This window comes from Mastigoproctus giganteus, chromosome 6 (assembly GCF_048544385.1).
Source record: "Mastigoproctus giganteus isolate SK-2022 chromosome 6, ASM4854438v1, whole genome shotgun sequence".
NCBI lineage: Eukaryota > Metazoa > Arthropoda > Arachnida > Uropygi > Thelyphonidae > Mastigoproctus > Mastigoproctus giganteus.
In genome coordinates, this window is record NC_143580.1 from 53,881,744 (window position 1) to 53,906,901 (window position 25,158).

A 25,158-nucleotide genomic window follows, 5' to 3' on the forward strand; every position below is an offset into this window, starting at 1 on the left:
TGGTATAAGTCCATGCGTTTTGCATCGATGTGCAAACCTTAGGTGCTGCTTCTGTCTGGCCTCTTTTATACAATACTTTTGATTTTTTTGTCGGACGTGTTGCACTACAAATTGGCCATAGCTGCTAACGATATCCTGAAAAAGGCCTCTGAGGTTGGGCAAATTCATATTTTAGCATTAAATCAGCTCATACACAAACCATAAGAGTAACTATTTACTGTAACTAAAATATTTACAAATTTAAAATAAAATAAATATTTACAAAAACTGCTATTATATTAAATTAAATTATATATATGTGAAAAACATTAAAACTGTGATAAAATCCTTGAGATAAAATACACTAAAATAAACCGGATTAAAAACGATAAAAATCTCTGGAGCTTTCGGAACCATCAGCTTCCTTCCTCAGCAGTAACAAAACTTCCTGCAGCACGTCCATAAAAAACAGGCTCACGGTACATATACACGTGGTGCAGGTGCAAGGTCTGAACTGGAAGCGGAAATAGCTCAGGAATGTGTTAAGCAAAACCGTTCATCCATACTTAGGATGATAGTTTCAAACAGAAATGCATACGACCTCTGTCCCTATTCATAATATTGTGGTCAGATGAACAGATTCGTAGGCTCTGTAGCCATTTACGGTTCCAGAACCCATGTGCTCGATCCACAATAACTTTATCCTCTGGGGAGATTTGATGCTGCTTCTCCCAAAAATGTTCGGCCACAGCAGACTTATTGTAATCAGCGGTTTTTATAGCATTTGCATGCTATAAAAAACTGAGATCTGGGTTAAATCTGCCGTTGTTTTGAGCCAGGTAAAGAAAGTATCCCCGAATCTTAACTTTAGTCAAAGAAAAGCCTTGAATGAACTGAGAAGAGACAATGGAATTGTGGTTTTACCTGCGGACAAGGGCAGATCGACGGTTGCTCTAAACAAAGAAGACTATCACAAAAGAGCAATGGACCTTTTACAGAACAATAATACGTATAAAGTTACTCAAAGAAACCTGTTGGTTGGCCTAGAGTGGCGCGTTAATAAACTGGTACAGGATTGGTTAAAGGCAGAGAAGATTTCCAGGGAGACTTTTTGGTTCTTACATGCTACTGGATGTCAACTCCCTAGGTTTTATGGACTTCCAAAAACTCATAGGATAGAAGTCCCACTCAGACCTATTGTATCATTTATAGGAAGCCCCATATATGCTTTGTCAGGGTATTTGGCTAAATTGATTTTGCCTATAGTGGGTCAGTCCAACTATGTCATAAAAGACAGTAAAGAATTTGTGAATTTTGTGAAAGATTTGATTGTAAATGAAAACGAGAGCATGATTTCTTTTGATGTGGTGTCACTATTCACATGCATTCCAATTAAACATGGAATATATTGTTAGAAAATCTTTGAGTAATGATGTCTCTTTGGGTAATAGATCACTTTTAAATGTAGAGGATATTTGTTCTGGTGTGGAACTTTGTCTGGCCAGCATCACTATGATGTACCAAGGTGTTATGTACAAACAGGTTCACAGTACAGCCATGGGATCTCCTATTAGCGCCATCGTGGCCAATCTGGCCATGGAGGAGTTAGAGGACAGGGTTTTTAGTGGATGTCAGTTTCCCATAAAGAAATGGAAAAGGTATGTTGATGACACCTTCATTGTGGTCCAGAAGGGGAGAGAGGATGATGCACTCCATTGGCTTAATAGCTTCTCTCAAATTTATACAATTTACTTCAGAGGTGGAGACAGGAGGTACCCTTCCTTTCTTGGATGTACTGGTCTCTAGGATAGGCCCTATGCTCAAAACTTCTGTGTTTAAAAAACCTATGTGCAGAGGCCAGTACACCCATTATAGTTTAGCACAAGCTGGGCAGCATAAGAATAGTGTAGTGAGAGCTCTACTAGATAGAGCAGGGTCACACTGCACTACCTCTGAGGACAAAGAATGTGAAATTAAACGAGTCACAGCAGACCTTAGAAAATGTGAATACCCCCAGAGGATCATAGACAGGTTTAGTAGAGGAATAGAGTCTAACAGTCAGGAACAGTTTGTTCCTGTGGCTACCTCATACATTCCTTACTATCCGGGTGTTACTGAGCATCTTGCTAGAGTTTTGCGGGGTTATAAAACACTGTGTGCAGCTTCCCGGATGGAGGTTGCACACAGTGTTGTCTCAAGTAAAAGACCCAATAGCAAAGGACCTGAGTAGTGGAGTAGTATACAGGATAAAATGCCTGGATTGTGGGGAATGTCATGTGGGCGAGACAAAAAGGATGGCTCAAGGATCGTCTGGGGGAGCATGCAAATGCTATAAAAACCACTGATTACAATAAGTCTGCTGTGGCCGAACATTTTTGGGAGAAGCAGCATCAAATCTCCCCAGAGGATGCGGTTATTGTGGATTGAGCGCATGGGTTCTGGAACCGTAAATGCTCGAGAGCCTACGAATCTGAAGTTTAACATTGACAAATGTAAAGTACTACACATGGGAAACAGCAACCCAGAGCAACGTATCAACTCTGTGGTACTACACTGACAGTGGTAGAGAATGAAAGGGACTTGGGGGTGGTTGTGCAGGCAGATATGAAGTTCTCTGAGCAGTGCAGACGGGCTGCAAGAGTAGCTCATGGAGTATTGTCAATGATATACAGGAATTTTTCCAGCAGGGATAAGGAGGTGATTATTCCATTGTATAAGGCAATGGTCAGGCCACACCTAGAGTACTGTATACAGGTCTGTAGGCCTCATTTCAAGCAGGATGTAGACCTGCTGGAACGAGTACAGAGAAGGGCAACAAGATTAGTGAATGGAACAAAGGGGTGCTCTTACGAAGAGAGGCTTAAGTTTTCAAATTACAGTGTCTGGAGACTAGGCACCAGCGAGGTGATCTGATAGAGGTGTATAAAGCCTTGAATGGTTTAAGCATGCTCAATGCTGATGGGATTCTTCCTCTAGCTCAGAAAAATCACCTGAGAGGGCATAAATTCAAATTGAGGAAAGACAGATGTAGGATAGACGTGAGGAAATTTGCCTTTAGCCAGTGGGTGGTTGGTTGGTGGAACAGACTTCCATCCCTTGTGGTGGAGGTTGATAGCCTAAATAAGTTTAAGGCTCAGCTGGACAGGTATTTTGAACGAACAGAGGGGTGAAGTGGAAGTGGGTTTTTTGTTTTTTTTTTTGGCTGATGCTGCATAAGCTTGCTTTCTTGCATCAAATGCCTCTACTAATGCTAATGCTAATCTGTTCATCCGACCACAATATTATGAATAGGGACAGAGGTATGCGTATGCGCCGACTGCACCATGTGTATAAGTACTGTGAGCCTGTTATATATGGACGTGCTGCAAGAAGTTTTGTTACTGCTGAGGAAGGAAGCCGATGCTTCCGAAAGCTCCAGAGATTTTTATCGTTTTTATCGCTTTTAATCCGGTTTATTTTAGTGTATTTTATCTCAAGGATTTTATCACAGTTTTAATGTTTTTCACATGTGTATAATTTAATTTAATATAATAGCAGTTTTTGTAAATATTTATTTTATTTTAATTTGTAAATATTTCAGTTACAGTAAATACTTATTCTTATGGTTGGTGTATGAGCTGATTTAATGCTAAAATACAGATACATCACAATTTAAGAAATAAAAAAGTATTGTTTTTTATGAAAGTATATAACTTCATTGTATTTAGTAATGACAAATTGATAGGATCACATTTTCATATGTCAAAAAATATGTAAATACTAACAAGTATTAATCAAAATTCTGAAACTTTCATTAATCAGACTTTCGTCTTTTTGTTTGACAAGAATGTTTAATTGTTTTTCTTTTATGTACAGTACCAGGTTTCTCTCTTTTTAAACCCCAGCAGTAGTCGGCCATCATGCTTGTATTCCACCTTCCCTGGTACCTGTGCTCCATTTCCTTTATGTCCTGATGGAATCTCTTTCCTTGTTCTTTGCTCATCTGTGCAAGATCTTTGGGGAAAAAATCAAGATGGGCATGCCAGAAGTGAATTTTGATGCTCATATTGCAACCTAAATCACGAAGCTTTTCGAGCATATTTTGAACAATTTTCTCATAATACTGTGATTTATGATTTCCTAGAAAGTTTTCCATTACACTTTTAAAAGCAATCCAGGCTTCCCTTTCAACGTCAGTCATAGTAGTTTCAAACTGACCATCTAAAACCAATTTTCTAATTTGGGGACCAATGAAGATACCCTCCTAAGTTTTGTGTCAGATAAACCAGGAAATTTACTGCATAGGTACTTAAAGCAGTTGCCATCCTTATTCAATGCTTTAACAAATTGCTTCATTATGCCTAACTTGATATGCAGTGGAGGTAAAAGTATTTTATCTGGCTTCACCAAACTTTCATGCACAATATGTTTTGACCCCAGTGTTAGATTGTGCCTCCAAGGCCATTGCTTCCTTGTTCAATGCAGCGCTTTAGCTCTGCTATCCCATTCACAAATAAAGCATGCATTTTAGTGTACTTACCCTGTTGCCCCAACAATATACATAACACTTTTAAGTCTCCACATAATTGCCATTTGGGATCTTGATATTTAATTTTCTCCAGAAGCAACTGTAGATTGTCATAAGTTTCTTTTAAGTAGACTGAATGAACAACTGGCACAATGTGTACTTATATCCATTATACAAGAGAACACCTTTTAAATTAGTCTTAGAAGAGTCTATAAATAGTCTCCATTCACAAGGAACATATGATGGAGCTCCTAACGCACTTATTAAACCAACAATATATGAGAGGATCTTCTTGTGAAAAATACTGTCTAAACTCCCTTTCACGATTTCTGTACCAGGAAAATGATGTACCTGGAGCAAGTAAGTTCTTCACTTGAAGTCTGAATCCTCCCAAGATTTCAGCAACATACCTTGGAAGACCTAAATCCCTTATTAAATCGTTCAGTTCGATGCGTGAATTGCTGTGGCATTAAAATATTTTCTGGTTGATAACATTCTTCTTCACTAACAGGCACGTCCATAGCCAGGTGGGAAGGAGCAGCAGTACGTTACACACGCTTCTTGATTAGACCGGGGTTCGAGCCCATCACCACCAAATACGGAGGATGCGGAAAGGTCAGGGAATGACCACCGCATATTCCCGGAGCAATATGGCCTTAGTTGCTAATGCTTCTAAAAACCAAATAACAACAACAACTCTTCACTAACCTCTTTAGCTTCTGCTTCGGTGGAAGAAGATGTGGACTCCAAAGTTTCTGGTGGAGGTTTTACAGGCAGATCAGGTCCATGCGGAACCGGTCTTATGGCTAATGGTAGATGTGGATATTTGATGTCTTTTTTATTTTTTTGAATCGTAACCTTTAACGTCACATACACAAAAGTAATATTTGGCATGGCTTACTGGCTTGCGCGACACTATAGGAATAGCAAATGGCAAGCAAACCTTTTTTCCTTGACTCCATTTTCTAAGATGTTCGACACATACAAAGGGTACTAGGAAAGTTTTGCAATACAGCTTTGTTTATTTAATTTTTTCAAAGTAATTTCCTCTACATTCAATACACCTCTCCATCCTCCGAAACCAATCTTTAAACCAGTTCTGCCAAGTTTCACTAGGGAGTAAAGCACACTCGTTGTTCCAAGCCCGTAGAAGGTCCTCATCACTGGAAAACCGCCTCCCTTTTAGCTTCATTTTCACATGCGGGAACAGTGCAAAGTCGCAGGGAGCAAGGTCTGGACTGTAGGGAGGGTGCTCGAGAAGTTTCAGTCCTGTCGTGGTCAAATATTCGGTGCAGGCTTTGGCGCAGTCAGCTGGAGCATTATCGTGATGGAGGTACCAGGTGTCCATTCTTGACTTTGGCCGCAGGTTCTTCATAGATCCAATGACTTTAGGCAGGCATTGTTCAGTATACCACTTAGCTGTGACTGTCTTCTGCGTGTCCAAAACGACACGTTCCACAATTCCACTCGATTTGAAAAATACAGCTATCATTTTCTTCTTTACAGATCGGGATTTTCTGACAATTACGGGTGTGTCGTCATCATCAAAGACCCAAACTTTGTTTTGAGCCTTGGTCGGCAGATCGTAATAGGAGAGCCAAGTCTCGTCACCTGTCACGATGTTGTTCACATACCGAGATTGTCCCTTATCAAACTTTTTTAACATCTCCCGGCACCAAGTCACATGTCGTGTCATCTGCTCTTCAGTCAGTTGATGCGGCACCCAGAGAGAACAAAGTTTCTTCACGTGCAAATGATCTTGCAGAATCGAACGAATTGCTGGTGCATTTAGGCCCAAAGTATCCTCTATCTGTTGGTAGGTCACTCGCCTGTTTTCGTCAAGCATTTTCCTCACAGCAGTAACGTTTTCCTCCGTAACTGACGTTCGTGGCCTTCCCGGCCTCTCAGAATCCTCCAGAGTGAAATTTCCCCTTTGGAATTCTCTATACCACCTGAATATCGTTGTACGATGTGGACAATCATCATCTAGTGCAAGAGTCATTTCTTCTAAGCACTGGTCTATGGTTAAACCACGCACGAAATTATACCGCAAAAATGTCCTTATCTCATTTCGTGACCACGATGCCATCGCAAGCACTTTACACTCTCACTACTAATGAATAACTGAGCCCATCGACTTGGCGCGGCGGCTACTATGCACGTATGAACATGTCTCAACATGCAGCAACAAGCAGCTTCCTGTGATTCATTGTTGCGTCATATTGCAAAACTTTCCTAGTACCCTTTGTATATGGCAGACAAGTTTAACCTGTAACTACACACAGGAGCCTCCCAGACTCCACTCTGAAAATAAAATTCTAGGAATCACAGATGGACTGGAAGAGTGGGATGGGGGGGGGCATCTACCTTGCAGTGTGTGTAGTTACGGGTTAAACATGCACAATCTGTTGTATTTGAGACAAATATTTGATACTGATTACGAATATAGGGGTATAACGCTTGTAAACCATTGCAGAAACTATAATTATGTACAAATTTGCATATAATACCTAGGTAATATTTTGTTAATGAATTGTGAAAAATCTTTACGTGATAGAAACAAATGGACTTCGGTTTAGTAATCAGTTAACATGCATAAATAACTGCTACATACTTTTACTCAAACCCCAGATACACTGTAAACCAGTGATCTATCAGGGAAGTGTTTTTTAGACTCCCAAGCACCTGCTGGAAGAATTAACTCCGAAGACACATGGAATGAACAATATTTAACGTTGTTCCTTGTGAAAATGGATCCTGTTTTCTAGAAAAGAAGAGCTTCATTTTAATAACATCGTCTGGGCAATAGTAGGAAATGTGTAACATGAGGTTTCAGATGGATCTATGATACAAATTATATAATAGTGCATGGAAATTTCAAGGCTTTTCACTACCTTTTTCTAATAGAATGGTTTGTTCCATGTAACTCTAAATGCTTGTTTTGTCAACCCAAATTAAATGAACTTTGGCATTCTGTATCAGAAGTCTTTGGTAAAATTGTGATGTCACCCAGAATATCATTAACATTGAAATATTTTCAGTCACTCTGATGATGGGAATACATGATTATTTTCAAATCCATTTAATGTTAATAATTTTTTTCTTAGTAATATAGGATAATCTATATCTTGTTGTTTTCCCATGCATGTTCATTTAGGTACATCTGTAACATCCTGAAATACTTTGATTTTTCCTCCAATGTTCTTCAGTCCAAAAATCAACAGATTGGCCTTGCAATTCATTTAATTTACAGATGCCTCCTGGTTTGAGTAATCTTGGTGCTGCTCCAAACAACAGCTCTAACACATTTCTTGGGAGATGGGTATTAGGTTTGCCAGATACAGAGCACAAATATTTTGTTATGTATTTTATTATTATATTTAATAAATTTCATTTGACTTAACTTGAAAGTAAGATGTCGCATAATCTTTTTGATTGATTAATTTAGAATGAAGATCAGAAAAGGCACCAGGAATGTATTGAGAAATTGGCAACTATTCTAGGAGGAGAAACAAGCATTGCTCTGCATTTACAATTTCTTATTCGCAATAATCATACTGATATGCTTATTTTGAAACAGACAAAGGTGAGCTGTAGCTACCTTTTTATATATATATATATATATATATATATGAGAACTCATACATATTATGTGATTATTACAATCGTTCCTTATGGTTTGCATTGTCATTATATTCAAAATAGGAACAGTGGATGAAAATTGCCATGGTGCATCTATATGCCTCAGACACTGCTCATTTAACAGACATTGTTGCTGATCCATAGAAGGGAAAAGAAAGATATAATTATGTTGTAGAGTGATAACCCAATGAGTATCATCCTAAAAGTGTAATGTTCAAGAAAACTGGTAAATGAAGCATAACACACACACACACACACACACACACACACACACACACACACACACACACACACACACACACACACACACACACACACACACACACACACAGAGTTGCTGATGGTATAGTGGTAGTGGGTGTGTCAGTTCCTATAAAAATTATATTCATATAAACTTATGAAGTTCAAACTATAAAATGCTCTTCCTCACGGGACTACATAACATCTGACAACAGTAAATTTCTGCAATATCATTTAGCTGTTGCTCAATGATATTTTGGAAATTATAAGAGATCTCCTTATTTCTAAGGCTTTGCTTATGCCACTGAATAGGACTTTGCCTGATGGAGGACTGTATAAAGTTCTCTGGAACAGAACAAGATCTAGCCAGGGAGGATGTCTTTGTGTGTGCCAGGTGCAGAGAGTGTCTAGAAATTAGGCATCAGCTCAGCGTTCTACTGGGCGTCTATGAGAGCTTGAGGTGTAGGGTAGATGCCCTCGAAGAAATTAATATGAGGGGCCCGTGAAGCTCTCAGCTGCCCAACTCAATCTAGGGCTCACTCCTGGGCATCAGGCAACACATCTGCAATCTCCGAGGCAGAATGCACTGGTCGCAAAGGAACTAGTTATTGTTGGTGACTATTGTCAGGGAGATGTGGAATATATTGTGTAAAAAGGATAGATGGAACAGGACCAGGGTATGTCTGCCAGGGGCAAAAGTTGATGATGTTGTCAAGTCATCAACTTTGTAAAGTCATCATATATCATCTTTTAAGGGCACAAAAGGTGATATTGTTGTACACGTTGGCACCAATAACATTAAGAGTAGGAGATCTGCAGATTTATTTAAAAAGTACAGGTCAATGTTGCAAAAAAAGTCGTCAGTCAGGGTTAAATTTGAAAGTGTCTGCAATTCTGCCCAGACACGATAGGAGGGAATACATGATGAGAGCCTTGTCAATCAATTCGGCCCTGGAAAGATTGTGCAAGGCTCAAGGGGTAGAATTTTTTTCAGCGTGGTCTGTGCTTGTTAACAGGAGAGACTGCTTCTATAGGGATGGGATACACTTAAATAGAAAGGGTGCAAGAATATTTGCTGATGCTATCGAGGCAGTGTTAGGTGGGTTGGAAAACTGCTAGCTTGGGGGGATTCACAGACTAAAAGGTTAAAAGTAGTCGCAGGCAGAGGTGAAGGTGATTCTTGCATAACTTCTATTAGAATAAGTAGCGACCTGGAGCGAGGGGTGCTGGGGGTTTCAGGGACTGATGGCAGTCATCATGAAACAGGTGGGTATATGGGATGTGTTAGGGTATCTAAGAATAAGAATAGGTGCGTGTATACTCGCATGTTGGATGAATTTGAAGTGCTGGTCAAGACATCAAAGGCAGATATTGTTGGGATAGCAGAGATGTGGTGTCACACAGATATAAGGAATGCAGAACTGGAATTTGGGGAGTGCAATGTGTACAGAAAGGATAGGAAGGGAGGAGGTGTTATGCTGTTAATTAAGAAAAACATAAAATCAAAAGAATCAAACTGACTCAATAGTGCACTATTGAGTCAGTTTGGTGTGACATAAGCACTGCGAAAGCAAAAATAAGAGTAGGAGTGTGTTATAGGCCTAATGACTCGAATGAGTACAATGAACAATTGTACAGAGAAATAGAGTGGGCTAGTAAATCAGAATGTCTTATAATGGGGGATTTTAACTTCCCAGATATTGACTGGAACTTGTGGGTTGGTCACTCACACACTAGTAAGACTTTTTTGGATTTATTGGATGATTGTTTTCTGCAGCAGCATGTTTGAGAGGCAACCAGAGAGGGTAATAGTCTTGATCTGGTTATCAGCAGTGATCACAGTGTACTGATGTGGGATTTACTTAAAGATATAATTACCATCGGGGGAAAAGGAATGGGTTTTTGCTTCCGTAAAGGTGAGTACAGTGGTCTCAGACAATTTTTAAATTCTGTACAGTGGGATGAACTTAGGATGCTACCAACAGTAAATTCTAAGTGGGAAGCATTCAAGGAATTAATCGTGGATGCTACTAAAAGTTTCATACCTATTAAGAAATATTGTTCAAGGTTAGGCCTAAATGGTTATAAAATGAACTAATGAGACTCGTAACAGAGAAGAAAAATGCATGGGATGTAAATTATCAAGCGACTCAGAAGCCTGTGGCAGATATAAGCTAGTCTGTAATCAGGTCACAAAGGAGGTTAGGCAGGCAAAGGCAAATTACAAGAAATCTTTGGCAAAAGATGATAAGAAAAACAGCAAGGATTTCTTTACTTATATAAACTCTAAAAGGAAGGAGATAAATCTGATTGGTCCACTTGACATCGATGGTTCCACTGTTGATGATCCTGCTCAGATAGCAAACAAACTGAATGAGTATTTTGCATCTACATTCACACATGAGGAATTATTAAGGTTTGAAAATGGCAGAAGGTTATCAAATTGTAGCAGGGTGCTTAATGATTTTGTAATAACTGAGAGTAAAGTGGAAGAGAAATTGTTGAAGTTAAACATAAGCAAGGCACCTGGGGTAGATGGGATCTATCTAGTTATATTAAAGGAGGTGGCACAGCTACTAAGCAAACCCTTAGCCATAATTATGAGAGCATCCTTGGACTCAGGGGAGGTCCCCCATGGACTGGAGATGTGCAAATGTATTCCCAATTTGCCTTTAGCCTGTGGGTGGTTAATTGCTGGAACAAACTTCCATCTGTTGTTGTGGAAGTTGATAGGTTACATAAATTTAAGGAGGAACTGGACAGGCATTTGGAGGGAATGGTGTGATTTTTTTTTTTTTTTTTTTTTTTTGACTGATGCTACATAAGCTCATACACTTGCTTTCTTGCATCACATGCCACTACTACTACTACCACCTCTCACTTCAATTCATGTATTCTGTCTTATTGAAATTAACTGTCAGTCCACATGTTTTATATTCTTCTAGTAACTTTCTGCCCATCTAGTTTACATCATCATCCTGTGCTACCACAATTGTTTGCAAACAGTAGATTGTAAAGGTACTTATTTTGGCCAAGGGGAACACTCATTGAACTGCACTTCTGTGACTATGTTCTTTGAACAACTTCCAGGTACAGCTTAAACAAAGTAGGTGACAAACAGCATCCTTGAAGTAGTCCTTTGGAAGTCTTAAATTTTCTTGATAATTTTAAACCAATTTTTATACAGAATGTATTGTTCTTGTAGATTCTTCTAATTATTTCAATTAATGGCTGGCTTATTGATATTTTTTCCATAGCCTTCCACAGGAGATTTCTCGGCACATTATCATATGCTTTCTCTAAGTCTATGAGCAGCATATCTACATCTTGGTTTGTAGCCTGACATTGTTCCTGAATTTCCTTAACAGTGAATAAATGGTCTCTACATGAGCATCCAGTTGAAAAGCCCCACTGTTCTTCAGAAATAACAATCACTTGTTCCAGTTTTGATTTTATCACTTTTCCAAATAGTTTAGCAATAGAGCTCATAATACAGATTCCTCTCTAGTTGGAGCATCTTCTTCTTCTGTCACCTTTCTTGAAAATTGATGTAATGTATCTGATTGCCATCTCATATGGTATTTCTTTGCCATTGCATAATTTGTTGAACAATCAAGTTAGTAGATTTATAACGTTTCGACTTCCATATTTAAGCAGCTCCATGTTACTTCCACCTGGGCCTGGTACTTTTCCATTTTTTGCCATTTTTATTTCCACTTCCTTAATTTGGATGTTCAATCTTTTTTTCATGATAACTGTCTCTGTTTCAGTTTCTCTAAATTCCTCTCTTCCTTCATTCAATAGCTATTCATAATAATTGACCCATTCCTCCAGATCTATCATTTTGCTTATGAGGTTTTCTTCAATACTCTCCACACCTCTGCAGATCTTGTACATTCTAGATTGATGTTTACCTCAGCACATGCTCTATCCCAGGACTCGTTCTTTGCCTTGATGACTTCCGCTTTCACTTCCTTATTTTTTTCTTTATATATTTTTCTATGAACTTCACTTTTTGAGCTTAGCCATCTTTGGTATGCTTACTTTTTCTCCTTTATTAATTCCTTAATTTCCATGTTCAGCCAATCATCTTGTTTCATCTTTCGAGATTTTCCTATTACCTCTCCAGCAATTTTCTTCACTGTTTCCTCTAGGTATTCTTTTTTACTCTTTCCATAGGTTTCATCTAATTCTTGGTCTATTCTTCATTGATACAAGCTTCTAGTGAGTCCACATTGAATCTCTTGGTGTAAAGTTGTTCACTCCTCTCAAGTGTTTCTTCCTTTTCTCCTTCCTTTTTTTTTGGTACATCCATGGGAATGACAACATAGCCTTCACCAAAAAGTGATCAGAGCCACAATATGCTCCTCTCTGGACCCTAACATCACAGACAAAAATTGTGCTTTGCTGTTTAGTGATCACATCAGTTATTGATTTTAGTCCTTTTGTTTCTTGGAAGCATGTGAACTTATAAATTAATATGAAGGTGTTACTAATCCTCAGGTTATATTGAGAGCAAAGTTCTATCAGTCTCTTTCTGTTATCATTCTTTATATTTTCTCCGTGTCTTCCCACCACTTCATTGTCTGCAACTTGTCCCACTCTGGTGTTCAAATCCCCCATTATGACTATCTCTCTATAATGTGGAATTGCTTCTATTACTTCTCTCAGGTTTTCCCAGAAATCTTCTTTAATATCTGTAGGAGACTCATTATTAGGAGCATATACCCCAATAATAGTAATTTTGTCTGTCCAATTTTTTTTCCTGTTAGATCTTTTAGCATTGAAAGAATGTTTTATGATGAATGGGGAGTTGGCCCATTGCATCAATCCCCAACCTGGAGGACCAGGGTATCTTTTTTCGTCTTGTCTCTAGCTACAAACCTTTCTGGCTTGGGAGTTCCTGCCAGTAGCAAGCCCCACCACCAAGACAAGGTAAAGATACCATCGGTGGGAATGTAATGATCTTAATTTTTGCAGAAAAAACTTCCCTTTGGAATGAATTGCCCTAGTATTGAACTATTTTTAAAGAGATGTCCTCACTAAAAGGTTAGTTGGCCATTTGTTTGTTGAAAAGTTGTGACTGCTAAGACAGCTTGTTTCAGGACTAACTGATCGATCCCTCATTCAGTAGCAGGTGATCTCTAGTGACACCACCAGGCAAAAGAGTTGCAAGGAAGTTGTTTGATGTAAGTTGCTATGTGGTATATGAAATCAGAGTTTTCCCCAAGTTGTAACATAGTTAAAGCTATCTGTTTTGTCTGAGTGTTGTCACTAGAGACCACTTGCTATTTGCTGGGGGTGCAGCCGGCCCGGAAACAGGCTGTACTGCAGTCTTATCGTTAAGACAAATGACCATTAGCCTTTTGGTGAGGTCATCTGTTTGTAAATAGTGCAATACCTGGGAAATTTGTTACAAACACAAGTTTATTCTACTGTAAGAATTAAGATTATTGCACTATTGAAGCAATTTAAATATTGTTGGCTGCAATTGCTGTGTACACATGAAAGGACAAATAGCATTGCAAATATCTTATTTCTCTGTGGCCATACAGCTTTGGCATATTTTGTAACTTGTATGCAGCTTTATAATATATGAGGTGGCAGTAAAGTTCCTGGACTGGTGTTGTTGCAGTCACACAAGACCTTAAGTTCTGCAAATTGCAGCATCTGTAGACTAAGCACCTGTGAGGTGATCTGATTGTTGAGGTGTATAAGGCCTTGAATGGGTTGAGCAGTCTCAATTCTGATGGGATTCTTCCTCTTGCTCAGATTGCAAACCTGAGGGAGCATAAATTCAAATTGAAGAAAGACAGTTGTAGGATAGATGTGCAGAAATTTGCCTTTAGCCAGCGGGTAGTTGATTGCTGGAACAAATTTCCACCTGTTCTCGAAGTTGATAGCTTAAATGAATTCAAGGAGGAACTGGACAAACTTTTAGAGGTAATGGATGTGTGAAATAGTTTTTTTTTTGGCTGGTGCTACATAAGCTTGCTTTCTTGCATCACATGCCTCTACTATTACTGTTACATTCAGTTAGTTTGAAAATAAATGGAAGTGGCACATTGTAGTTCAAACCTCCTCCAATAGATGGTGGTACAGAGATTTTTCAGTAGGCTAACACATTGAAAGTAACAACCAGTTTCGTTAGTATCATTAACAGTTTTACTTTAAATGGATGAAATCTGCAACAGAAATGCTAAAAACTGTTTGAAGTGGTGATGAAGCATTAACCAGTGTGTTTGAATAGTATAAGCATTTCAAAGATGGACATTAGCATTAGCATTAGTAGAGGCATTTGATGCAAGAAAGCAAGCTTATCATCAGCCAAAAAAAAAAAAAAAAAAAAAAAAAAACCACTTCCACTTCACCCCTCTGTTCGTTCAAAATACCTGTCCAGCTGAGCCTTAAACTTATTTAGGCTATCAACCTCCACGACAAGGGATGGAAGTCTGTTCCACCAACCAACCGCCCGCTGGCTAAAGGCAAATTTCCGCACGTCTATCCTACATCTGTCTTTCCTCAATTTGAATTTATGCCCTCTCAGGTGATTATTCTGAGCAAGAGGGAGAATCCCATCAGCATTGAGCAATGAGGATGATTGTGATGAGCCAAGAAGTGGACATCTGTCAACCTATTCAAATGAGGACAGAATTGCAAGTGTTTGGGTAATTGTGGCAAGAAATTGTCATTTGACCCTTAGAATGATGGCTGTTTAGGTTGTTATGAATAAGGAGACAATTTGTCAAATTCTCGATGAAGACTTAGGGAAAAGGAAGGTCAGCAAAATTTGTGCTGCATAGTCTCACAGATGAGCAGAAACAACAAAGCGTGTCATTGTATAAAGACTTCAAAACATGTCAAGAAAATCCTAATTTCCTTAACTGTATTGTCACTGGAGATAAGTGTTGGGCATTTCAGTATGATCTAGAGATGAAGTGTCAGAGCATGCAGTGGACTTAAAAATCGTCACCAAGGCTCAGAAAGTTTCATTTACTGAAGTCCAAGATCAAGACAATGCTGATCATGTTTTTTTAACAAACAGGATGATTCACAAGGAATTTGTACCTGAAGGGGAAAGAGTCAGTGCTGCTTTCTATATACAGGCATTTCAAAGACTATTGAAGAGTATTTCCTGGATAAGGCTGCAATTTTGAGAGAAAAGCAGCTGGTTCTTGTTGCATGATAATACCCCACCCATTCCATGCTTGTTGTGAAGACATTTCTGATGAAATGTGACATTATATAGATCAATTATCCACCCTACTCTCCCAATATAGAACTAGTGGACTTCCTTCCCAAGGAGAAAACTGTCCTCAAAGGAATGGGATTTCAGGATGTTGAGGACATTAAAAAGATAACCACCAAACTGAACATCATCTATTTGGATATGTTTGCCGACTCTTCAGAAACTTTTAGAATGGTGTAATAAGTGCATTCAATCAGGTAGTGATTACTTTAAATAAAAATAAAACCATTTTTTGAGCTTATTCACTTTGTGTTCTTTTTATTACACCAATTTAGGAACTTTACTGCAAAAACTTTATGTTATAACCTGCATTATACAGCTTTAGTTATATTATTATAACTTGGTGCTATCTTTCATTCAGTAAATGAAAGATAGCACTTGGGGCAAATTGCTTTTGCAGATTACAGTAACGTGGCTAGTTATACACCAGTTGCTTGAGTTGGTGACCAATTTGACATTGCTTTAGAACAGCTGAGAGCAAAGAGAGATCGAAAATGCTCAATGTGTATACAGCTGGAAAAATGTATTCTTGATTATCTATAGTTAGTGCCTTCTGTAAACAGTGATTTACTGATGCACACAAACAGTATATTTAATTCCACAACCAAGATTTTTGCTGCCATTACAATTAGTCTTACAGTTCACTTGGCTTCCCAATCCATACTAACACTGAAAGAGAAGACCTAGTGAGAACCCTAGAGCTACCTGTTATTTTTCTCTCTGCTATAATTATAATGGTGGCAAAAATTACACAGTGATTTTGTTATTACATGCAAGAAATTGATGGAATTTTTCGAGAGTACACTATTAAAATCAAAATGTTATGTAAATTTATAAAGATTTCATAATTTTTCCTGAAGGGGAATAGTTAATCTTTTTTTCTTCTTATTCTCCTTTTTTTTTTGTCCAAGGCACATTCATTGATATTCTGTCTCATACTTTATCAGGATGTATTTAAAATTAACATTACAGTATGTGACTTTTTTATCATTTGTTTAAATTTAATAAATTGAATTATTTTTATATTTTGACCACTAGTGCCATCTTTTAATCATTATAAATGTATTACAGATATAAAAGTTCAGTTGTTAGTACTTAATATTCATTGAATTGAGCTTCTCCAAACTGCTCAATCAGGTATACCCCTCTAAAATCCAGCTCCTCTCCACCCCAGGGGTGCCAGATTTTAAAGAATGTACTTTAATCCTTTATTTAATCATGTTTTACAAATGATTCAAATTATTCAGGTTTAATCACATTTGATAGTAGTCAGGTGTTTTCCATTTGAAACTTTTTAAAATTTAATGCAAACATTATGAATGTCTCTTTTTAGGATGCAGTTCGAAATTCTGTTTGTCATACTGCTACTGTTATAGCCAATTCTTTCATGCATTGTGGAACTACCAGTGATCAGTTTCTTCGGTAAGTTTCACACCACTCCTCTCTCAGAAATAAACATTTCTGAGAGTTTTATCTTTAAATATGCTAGCCCATGATTAATTGGCCTAACAAATAAATTGAATTTAGATTAGTGATTTATATTTTTTAATCTTGTAATGATGGCCCTACAAATTGTGAAATTGGGTGTTGTTTTTAATGAATTTCTACATTCTGTAATAATTTATTTTTCAGTTATTACCCATGTTTTTTGCCTTAAAATTCTCAATCTTCTTGTAGGTTACTAAAGTACAGAAAATTAGACTGTGGTGTAATAATTTCTGATGCTGTGTGCTTTATTTCTTACCGTTTTCATTTTTGCTACATTGATTTTATAGTTTATTTTCGTAATCTATAATCATGATTATGATTTGTGAATCATATCATTTGTAGCACTAGTTTTCTCCTCATGTAAAGTTGGGTAATTGTGTATTTTTATGCACTAATTGCAAAAATGTTCCATCACCCACCATTTTTTTTTTAATTATTTATTTATTTTATTTTTTATTTTTTTATTGTTGTTATTATTATTATTTTTTTTTTTTGAAAAGTATATTTGTAATTTTTTTTTTTTTTTTTTTTCCTGAAAAAAATCACAAAAGTGCCACAGCTCAAAAATATTTGGCCTGGAGCATGTCAAGCTTGCAGTTATTGATTAAAATATTGCTAAATGTTACTCAGCTATTGTGACAATTTTCCTATCAGTTTTTTCTGCCTGTTGTATATTAGTTTGACCTTTGTTGCATGAAGCATTAGCTATTTGATATCATGCAAGTCTTGGAAGTGTGTGAATAATCCAGATTAATTTTTTTTGACATTGAAATTCCTATACCAAATGTCTATGCCATTTATGAGGAAGGCAGTACATATTATATAGATGAGCTGAGCATTCTTAATCAGTGAAGGAGGTATAGGCATTAACCTTCAGTTGCCAGACTGAAGGTCAGGATCTCATGCATGTTACCTAGCAGTCAAACTTCTTAAGGGTACTAGAGGGTATATAGTCATCTGTGTAGGAACATAGTTAAAAAGAAACCCAAGGAACTGGTTTTGCAAAATATAAAGTGTTAGCAGAAAATTGCCATGAGATAGATGAAAATATTGTACCATTGGTGATTTTGTCCAAATAAGACAGGGCTGTGTAATGAGAGTTAGGTCAGTTAATGCAATACTTAGGGATGCTTCAAGGATTATAGGGAAAAGTTTTTCTTAGCAGGGCAAGGACTTGCCCTAATTGGTAGAAGGAATTTGTATAATCAAGGTTCAAGATGGAATTCATTTAAATTGAGGAAATTTAGGAGTCTTTCAAAGGTGTACAAGAGACCTTCAAGGTTTGAGGAAACTGTTAATTATGTCGAGGTCATTGGAATAACACAAGTTAATGTCATGGACCAGGATTCTTGTATTGTTTTGAACTGTCCTGGTTGATTATACAGTAAAGTAGTGGGGACCATTATAGTAAACTTACTTTTTGTTAATTCAAAGTTCAAGGGACTAAAATAAGTCCATTTTGATTTAAACTGGGGTTCAAATAAAATAGAACATGTCAGTAGAAATCAAGAGATAAATTTTGAAAGTCATAGATTATTATTGTAAAGAATTTCCATAATTTAATTTAAAATATTCAGAATTATTAACATTTTAAATGATTGACATTTAAAAAAAATAACATTAATTTATCAATTCTCAAACATTTTTTTGAGAGTGACACCTTTTTAAATGATTGGCATGTTTTTAATAGATGATTAACATGTTGATTTGAGAATGATAACAATTGTAAATTATTAAGAACAAAATGTCATTGAAACTGATTAAAATTGTACATACCTTGAAAATTATTCCTTAAGAATAATTAATAATAATTTTAATTAATAAACTCTAATTAATAAGAGTAAAAAACTCTAGTCTTTCAGTAGCTGATATTCTGTTCGATCTCACATTGATAGATGGAAAGAATCTGCTTGCTTAAATGAAGAATTAATGCCTTTTGCTGCTTTTCTTCACACAGAGCTGAAAGGTAAAAGTGGTTTAAGGATAATTTGATGGGAGCTTCATTTAATACTGGCGAAGACATCAAATGCCAACATTGTTGGGATATCAGAGACTTGGGGTGTCACTCAGATATAAAGGATGCGGAATTTGAATATGGGGAGTACAATGTGTAAAGAAAAGACAGTGTTGTTTTTAATTAAGGCAGTCTCCATGGTTTCCCCTATATGTTGTGTACAGAAAAGACAGACAGGATAGGAAGTGGGGGAGAGGGAGTTTATGCTCTCAGTTAAGAAGCACAAAATCTAAGGCAGTGCATCCAATTGACGTGTGGCCAGTATAATAATGAGTCAGTTCGGTGTGACATAAGCACCGGGAAAGCAAAAATGAGACCAGGAGTGACTCTGATGAGTACAACCAACAACTGTACAGAGAAATAGAGTGGGTCAGTAAATCAGAATGTCTTATAATGGGGGATTTTAACTTTCCAGATATTGACTGGAACTTGTGGGTTTGTCACTCAGACTAGTAAGGCTTTTGTGGATTTATTGGATGACTGTTTTCTTCAGCAGTACATTAGAGAGGCAACAATAGGGAGTAATATTCTTGATCTGATTATCAGCAGTAATTATTCATGCTCTAAGAATCTGCAGATAAAAGAACCATGAGGTGGCAGTGATCACAGTATATTGATGATCCTGCTCAGGTTGCTGACAAACTGAATGAATATATTGCATCTGCATTCACACATGAGGAATTCTTTAGGGAAGGGGATGCTAAATGTTTATCAAACTCTAATAGGGAGATAAATGGTTTTGTAATAACTGAGACTAAGGTTCAAGGGAAATTGTTTAAGTTAAATATAAGAAGGGCACCTGAAGTAGATGGAATTTATCCGATTATATTAATGGAGGCAGCGAAGAAAGTAAGCAAACTCTTAGCCATAATTCAGCGAGATTCCTGCTGACTGGAGATGAGCAAATGTATCCCCAGTGTTCAAAAAGAGGGAACAAAGAGTGGCACGAGTAATTACAGACCTGTTAGTTTAACTTCTGTTCCAGGAAAATATTGCAGTCACTGGTTAAAGAAGTAATGCAGAATCATCTGGACAAGGCTGCAATTATACTTCAGACAGCATGGGTTTGTTAAGGGGAAATGTTATGTGACCAATTCGATTGGATACTATGATGTGGTTACAAAGGAACTGAATGCAAGAAATAATTTTTATATCACATATTTGATTTCAGGAAAGCTTTTGATACTGTTACACATAAAAGACTGCTATAGAAAGTGGAGCAGTGTGGCATTAAGGACAAGTTGCTGTTATAGATAAAGGGATGATTTAGTGGGATAAGTCAGTGGTAATCAATGGATATTGCTCTTTTTGGACTAATGTTATTAGTGGTGTCCACAGGGTTTGGTTTTTGGTCCATTGGGTATATTTATCAGTGATATTGATGAAAGCATATCAGGCTTAATGTCCAAGTTTGCAGATGATAAAAAGGTTGGCAGGGTGGTTAATGGCAGGAATAACAGTATGCTACTGCAACAGGATCTAGAAAAGTTAGGCAGATAAATGGAGTACTTCATATGGTTGGCAGTAACCCCCAGAGTAATATACCAACTGTGTGGTACTACAATTGGGGTAGTGGAAAATGAAAAACACCTGGTGTGCTCAGAAAACCAGAAAACTTCATATCTAACTGCACAATTATTGTGCTGTGAGATACGAAGTTTTTTGAGTAGTGCAGACAGGTGCCAGGACAGTTCATGGGGGTTTTGTCAATGATATACAGGAATTTTACTAGCAGGGATAAGGGGGTGATTATCCCATTGTATAAGGCAATGGTCAGGCCATATCTTGAGCACTGCATGTAAGCCTTGAGGCTTCATTTTAGGAAGGATTTAGAGCTGTTGGAATGAGTAAAGAGAAGGGTGAGATTGATGAGGGGAACAAAGGGGTGCTCTTAGCAAGAAAGGCTTCTGTTGTTGTGGAATTTGAGAGTTTAAATAAGTTCAATAGAACTGGACAAACAGTTGGAGGGAATGAATAGGTGAAATGTGAGAGGTATAGTTTTTTTTTTTTTTTTTTAATATTTTGCCTGATGCTGTATAAGCTTGCTTTCTTGCATCATTTGCTACTATTCTGTTAATGCTAATTCAAATGCAGTAGTAAACTTAAAAGAAGTAGCAGTTGCCAATATTCAAAAGAAAGTATATTGAGCTATTTGAAGACAAAGTGCTCAAAACCTACATTGGTATTGGTATATCTGAATTGGAAATAATACCAATTATTTCTAATTTTCAAATTGGAAATAATTAGTATTATTATGTTTATTTCCAATTGAGAAATACACATAATAATACCAATCTAGGTTTTGAGTGCTTTATTATTTTCAAACAACACAGGTTACCTGTGCATCATGCCACTTAAGGGATACCTGAAACTATACTGATTTAAGGGTGGAGGATGTAATCATATTATAGCAGAAATATAAATAGTCACATTCATGAATGTCTGTTGTGGAAAACCATATGTGTGAGTGTGCTGTGCCTTGTTATATTGGATATTGTTCTTGCATTCCTCATAGTGTATTTGTGATGTCAACTGCCACACAGTGACCTGCCGTTGAGCCTGTACAATGTGCTACATCTTTCATTCACCATGAACATCCACCTTACATAACCTTTACAGTTCTGTTGGTTGTAGATGGTTTGACCTATTCAACACCTTCCTCTGTACTTCTTAACTACAGAGAGCTGTCCTTTTGAAACTCTGTGATATCTTTACTGCATCCCATAACTACTGCTACTTTATCACTTTGATTTGCATGACCAGATGCAAATTACCACTGCTCTAGCATACAAAGCCATTTGGTTTTTTTATACTGCGAGCATAAAATACTTGTAGTTCATTACGGATGGAGTTGTCATAATTTAGTGATCACTGAGTGTATGTACTTGGGCGAATCAATGAATGCTAACATAACAGGGATATTAGAACTATAGTGCTCTCAGATATATCGGTGTAGAATTTCATTTTGGTAAAATTTGGGCAACTATAGACCTATAAGTCAGACATGTTGCATGAAAAATTATGGAATCTGATTTAGAATGTAGTGCATAGTCACCTCAGCAGTCAAATTTTAAGAGGCACAGCAAGTACATTTTCCAGAAATGAGAAAACAAGTAGGTTTTTTGGGGATGAGACCATATTATGAAATGGATTTGGTAAAGAATTGCTTGCATATGTTAACATTTAAAGGAAAGTTATGAACTTTTCTTTTTGATCTTTATAGATGAAAGACTTTTGGAGGAGGAACTGTATATGTAAAGCTGAGTAGCATGTAATTAATGTTGTTGAAATTGCAGAATATTGTTTATTAGAAAAACTTTTGAACTTAAGAACAAGGCTTGTGGGTTTGAAGGTTTGATGCACTCTCTTGCTGCCTCCCTCAAAAAATTCTTGTATATATTCAATAATTTTGAGTGAGGTAGCAAGAAAGTGCATCAAATTGTTAAGATTAATTATGATGACATCACTGGTCTTAAAAGTTTTTTTTTGGACTGGAGAAGTGCCAACATATTACCAACCTGTAAAGGTAAATCTAAGGACAAAGTGAGTACAAATAGCCAGCCTAATTTCAGCAGTCATAAAAAATTGTGGCAGCAGTGATTAAGAAGCAACACAGGGATGTTTCAATAGGTAAATGGTATTCTAAGGAAGCACACCAATTTTGTAAAGGGAAAAACTGTTTTAACTAATCTATTAGCCGTTTTGAAAGAGTCACCCATGTGTTGGATGTAGGAAATAATTTTGACATTATTTATTTGGTCTTGAGCAAAGTATTTGACTTTGTCCCACACAAAAAGTTACTCTATAAACTTTAACATGTTGTATCAAACTTTAAAAAACTTTAACGTGTTAATGGCTTCAGATTGGGCTAGTGTTAGAAGTCAGGCGAGTCCCTTATGGGTTGGTGCTGGGACCACTGTTTCTGATTTTCTTAAATTACATTGGCAAAGGGATTCAAGGAGTGATGTGAAAATTTGTACTGATATCTATCTATATCTAGATAGATATCAGTACAGATCAGTAAAAATAATAAAATTTTCATTTATAAATTGAAAGTGGTGCTACTTGAGAGAATTTGTGTTTTTTTTTTTTTTCTTCCCAGATTCAGACTGCCTATGGAAGCTACATTTGCAATAGTATAGGGTAAAATTATTCAGACAAAAAAAAAAAAAAAAAACATTTTAATTAATATTAACTACGGGGCGTTGACCCCTACTCGCTGCTATTACTTCTTTTGATAAAATAAAATAAAATACTTACAGAACATTTCGACTCTGTGTGTCTTTTCCTCAGCTACGAATACATAAATACGTTACTGAATGATATCGGTGTATACTGATATCATTCAGTAAATACGTTACTGAATGATATGTTACTATATAATATTGGTGTAGATACACCATAGACAACTCTTAAAGAAAAACTATGATAGTAGTGTAAAGGACATCATTTCATCTGTATCTCACATTGTGCTCATCCTTCACAGCGACTTGCCATGTATTGCACTACCTCAAATAAGTAATGCTTCACTAATAAAGAAGACTATTGTCACTTATTCTCGGTGGGCACCACCACCCAGATGGCACCATTTCAAAGCTAGTTGGCTTTTCATTGGTGGGTGCCTTTTGCACCACGATCATAGTTTTTCTTTAAGAGTTGTCTATGGTGTATATTTTATAGATATAGAAACACTGATATTATATAGATATAGAATCGTAAACTCTTAAAATATTATGCCTTGTTGCATTTAGTTTATTTAAATAAATACATTATACAGGCAGTTCTCGCTTTACGAGTTTTTTTTTTTTTTTCAAACTATGAAGTATCAACAAAATCGAAAATATGAACATTAATTTCAAAAAAATGAATGTTAAACATTCATGAATATCGCATTTCAAACCACCCGTGTAGCCATACAATAAAGTGTACCCAGCTTTACAACATTAATCCATTCTAGAGACACAATCGTATCGTGAAAATATCATAATGTGAACCCAATAACACATTGTTTTTTGGTAATTTGTTCCACGACCTCCGAAGTTGAAATTTTTGCTATATAACTCTCTAAAAGGTCATTTTTATAGCGCAAATTGTATTAGTTACCAATTCAAACCACTAAAATGCACTACACTTTCATTGTTATCATATGTTCTGTTATAAGAACCAATTTTGAATGCCGTTGTGACATTTTTCTAAAGCAAATTTCTGGAGGCCACGACCATAAAACAATTTGCACTTTCCAGTTTATTGGGCTTTTCTGTTAGTGCAAGCAATTATAAACGGGGTAGTAAACTCCATGTTATTGCATTTGCGAAAAAACTGATAGCTGGAATTGTGTGGTTTTTGTGTTATTATGGCGAAATGTGTTTCCCCTTTACTGAAATCTTCAATCGTATAAAAAACATAAATAAATTTTCACAATCTTCTCTTCATTCCTTTTTTTTTTTTTTAAGCTTCATAAACTTGTTACTCCACGCAAATCGTGTTAGTTGCAATTTGTGCGTTCTGTTAAAAAATGCTTATGCATCTGTTGAAATTTATAAAGAAAATAGATTATCTTGGAAACAAACGCCTCTTGAACCATTTCTGAAGACGACTCCTTGTGCAACAAACCAATGTGTGCCGAGCCAATAATAAGTGATCAGCAAGTGTGCATTTAGTCGATGATGAAGAATAAACATTCTTTAAAATACGTAAGTCATAAATAATTTCTTGATTATTATAATTTGTTTGATTTTACAGGCTACGTTTTAATTTCTTTGGATAAATCAATCATTGTTTAAACATAAACTAATTAGCTAACTAATTTCATTGTTGAGAATGTAACCCCTATTTTTGACATTGTCTATGGGATTTAATTCCCACTTTACGAGCGCGCGCTAGGAACAGATTAACTTGTAAAGTCGAGAACTACCTGTATATGGAAATCAAGAATGGTACCGCATGTTAGATAAGCATATTGCATGACCATACTTAAACAGAAGCTTGTTTTACCCAGTAAAACAAGCTTCTGTTATGTATTTTTGTATTTGTTGCATA

At 36.7% G+C, this 25,158-nt stretch overlaps 1 protein-coding gene across 1 annotated transcript in view; it reads left to right on the plus strand.

Annotated features, from left to right (window-relative positions):
• Window positions 1–25,158, plus strand: part of Rpn2 (Regulatory particle non-ATPase 2) — a 459,562-nt gene that overhangs the window by 84,336 nt on the left and 350,068 nt on the right. Inside the window, exons 10-11 of the mRNA XM_090375965.1 lie at window positions 7,935–8,072; window positions 16,951–17,039. Of these exons, the coding sequence (XP_090232091.1) occupies window positions 7,935–8,072; window positions 16,951–17,039 (227 nt within the window). The remainder of the gene's footprint in view (window positions 1–7,934; window positions 8,073–16,950; window positions 17,040–25,158) is intronic.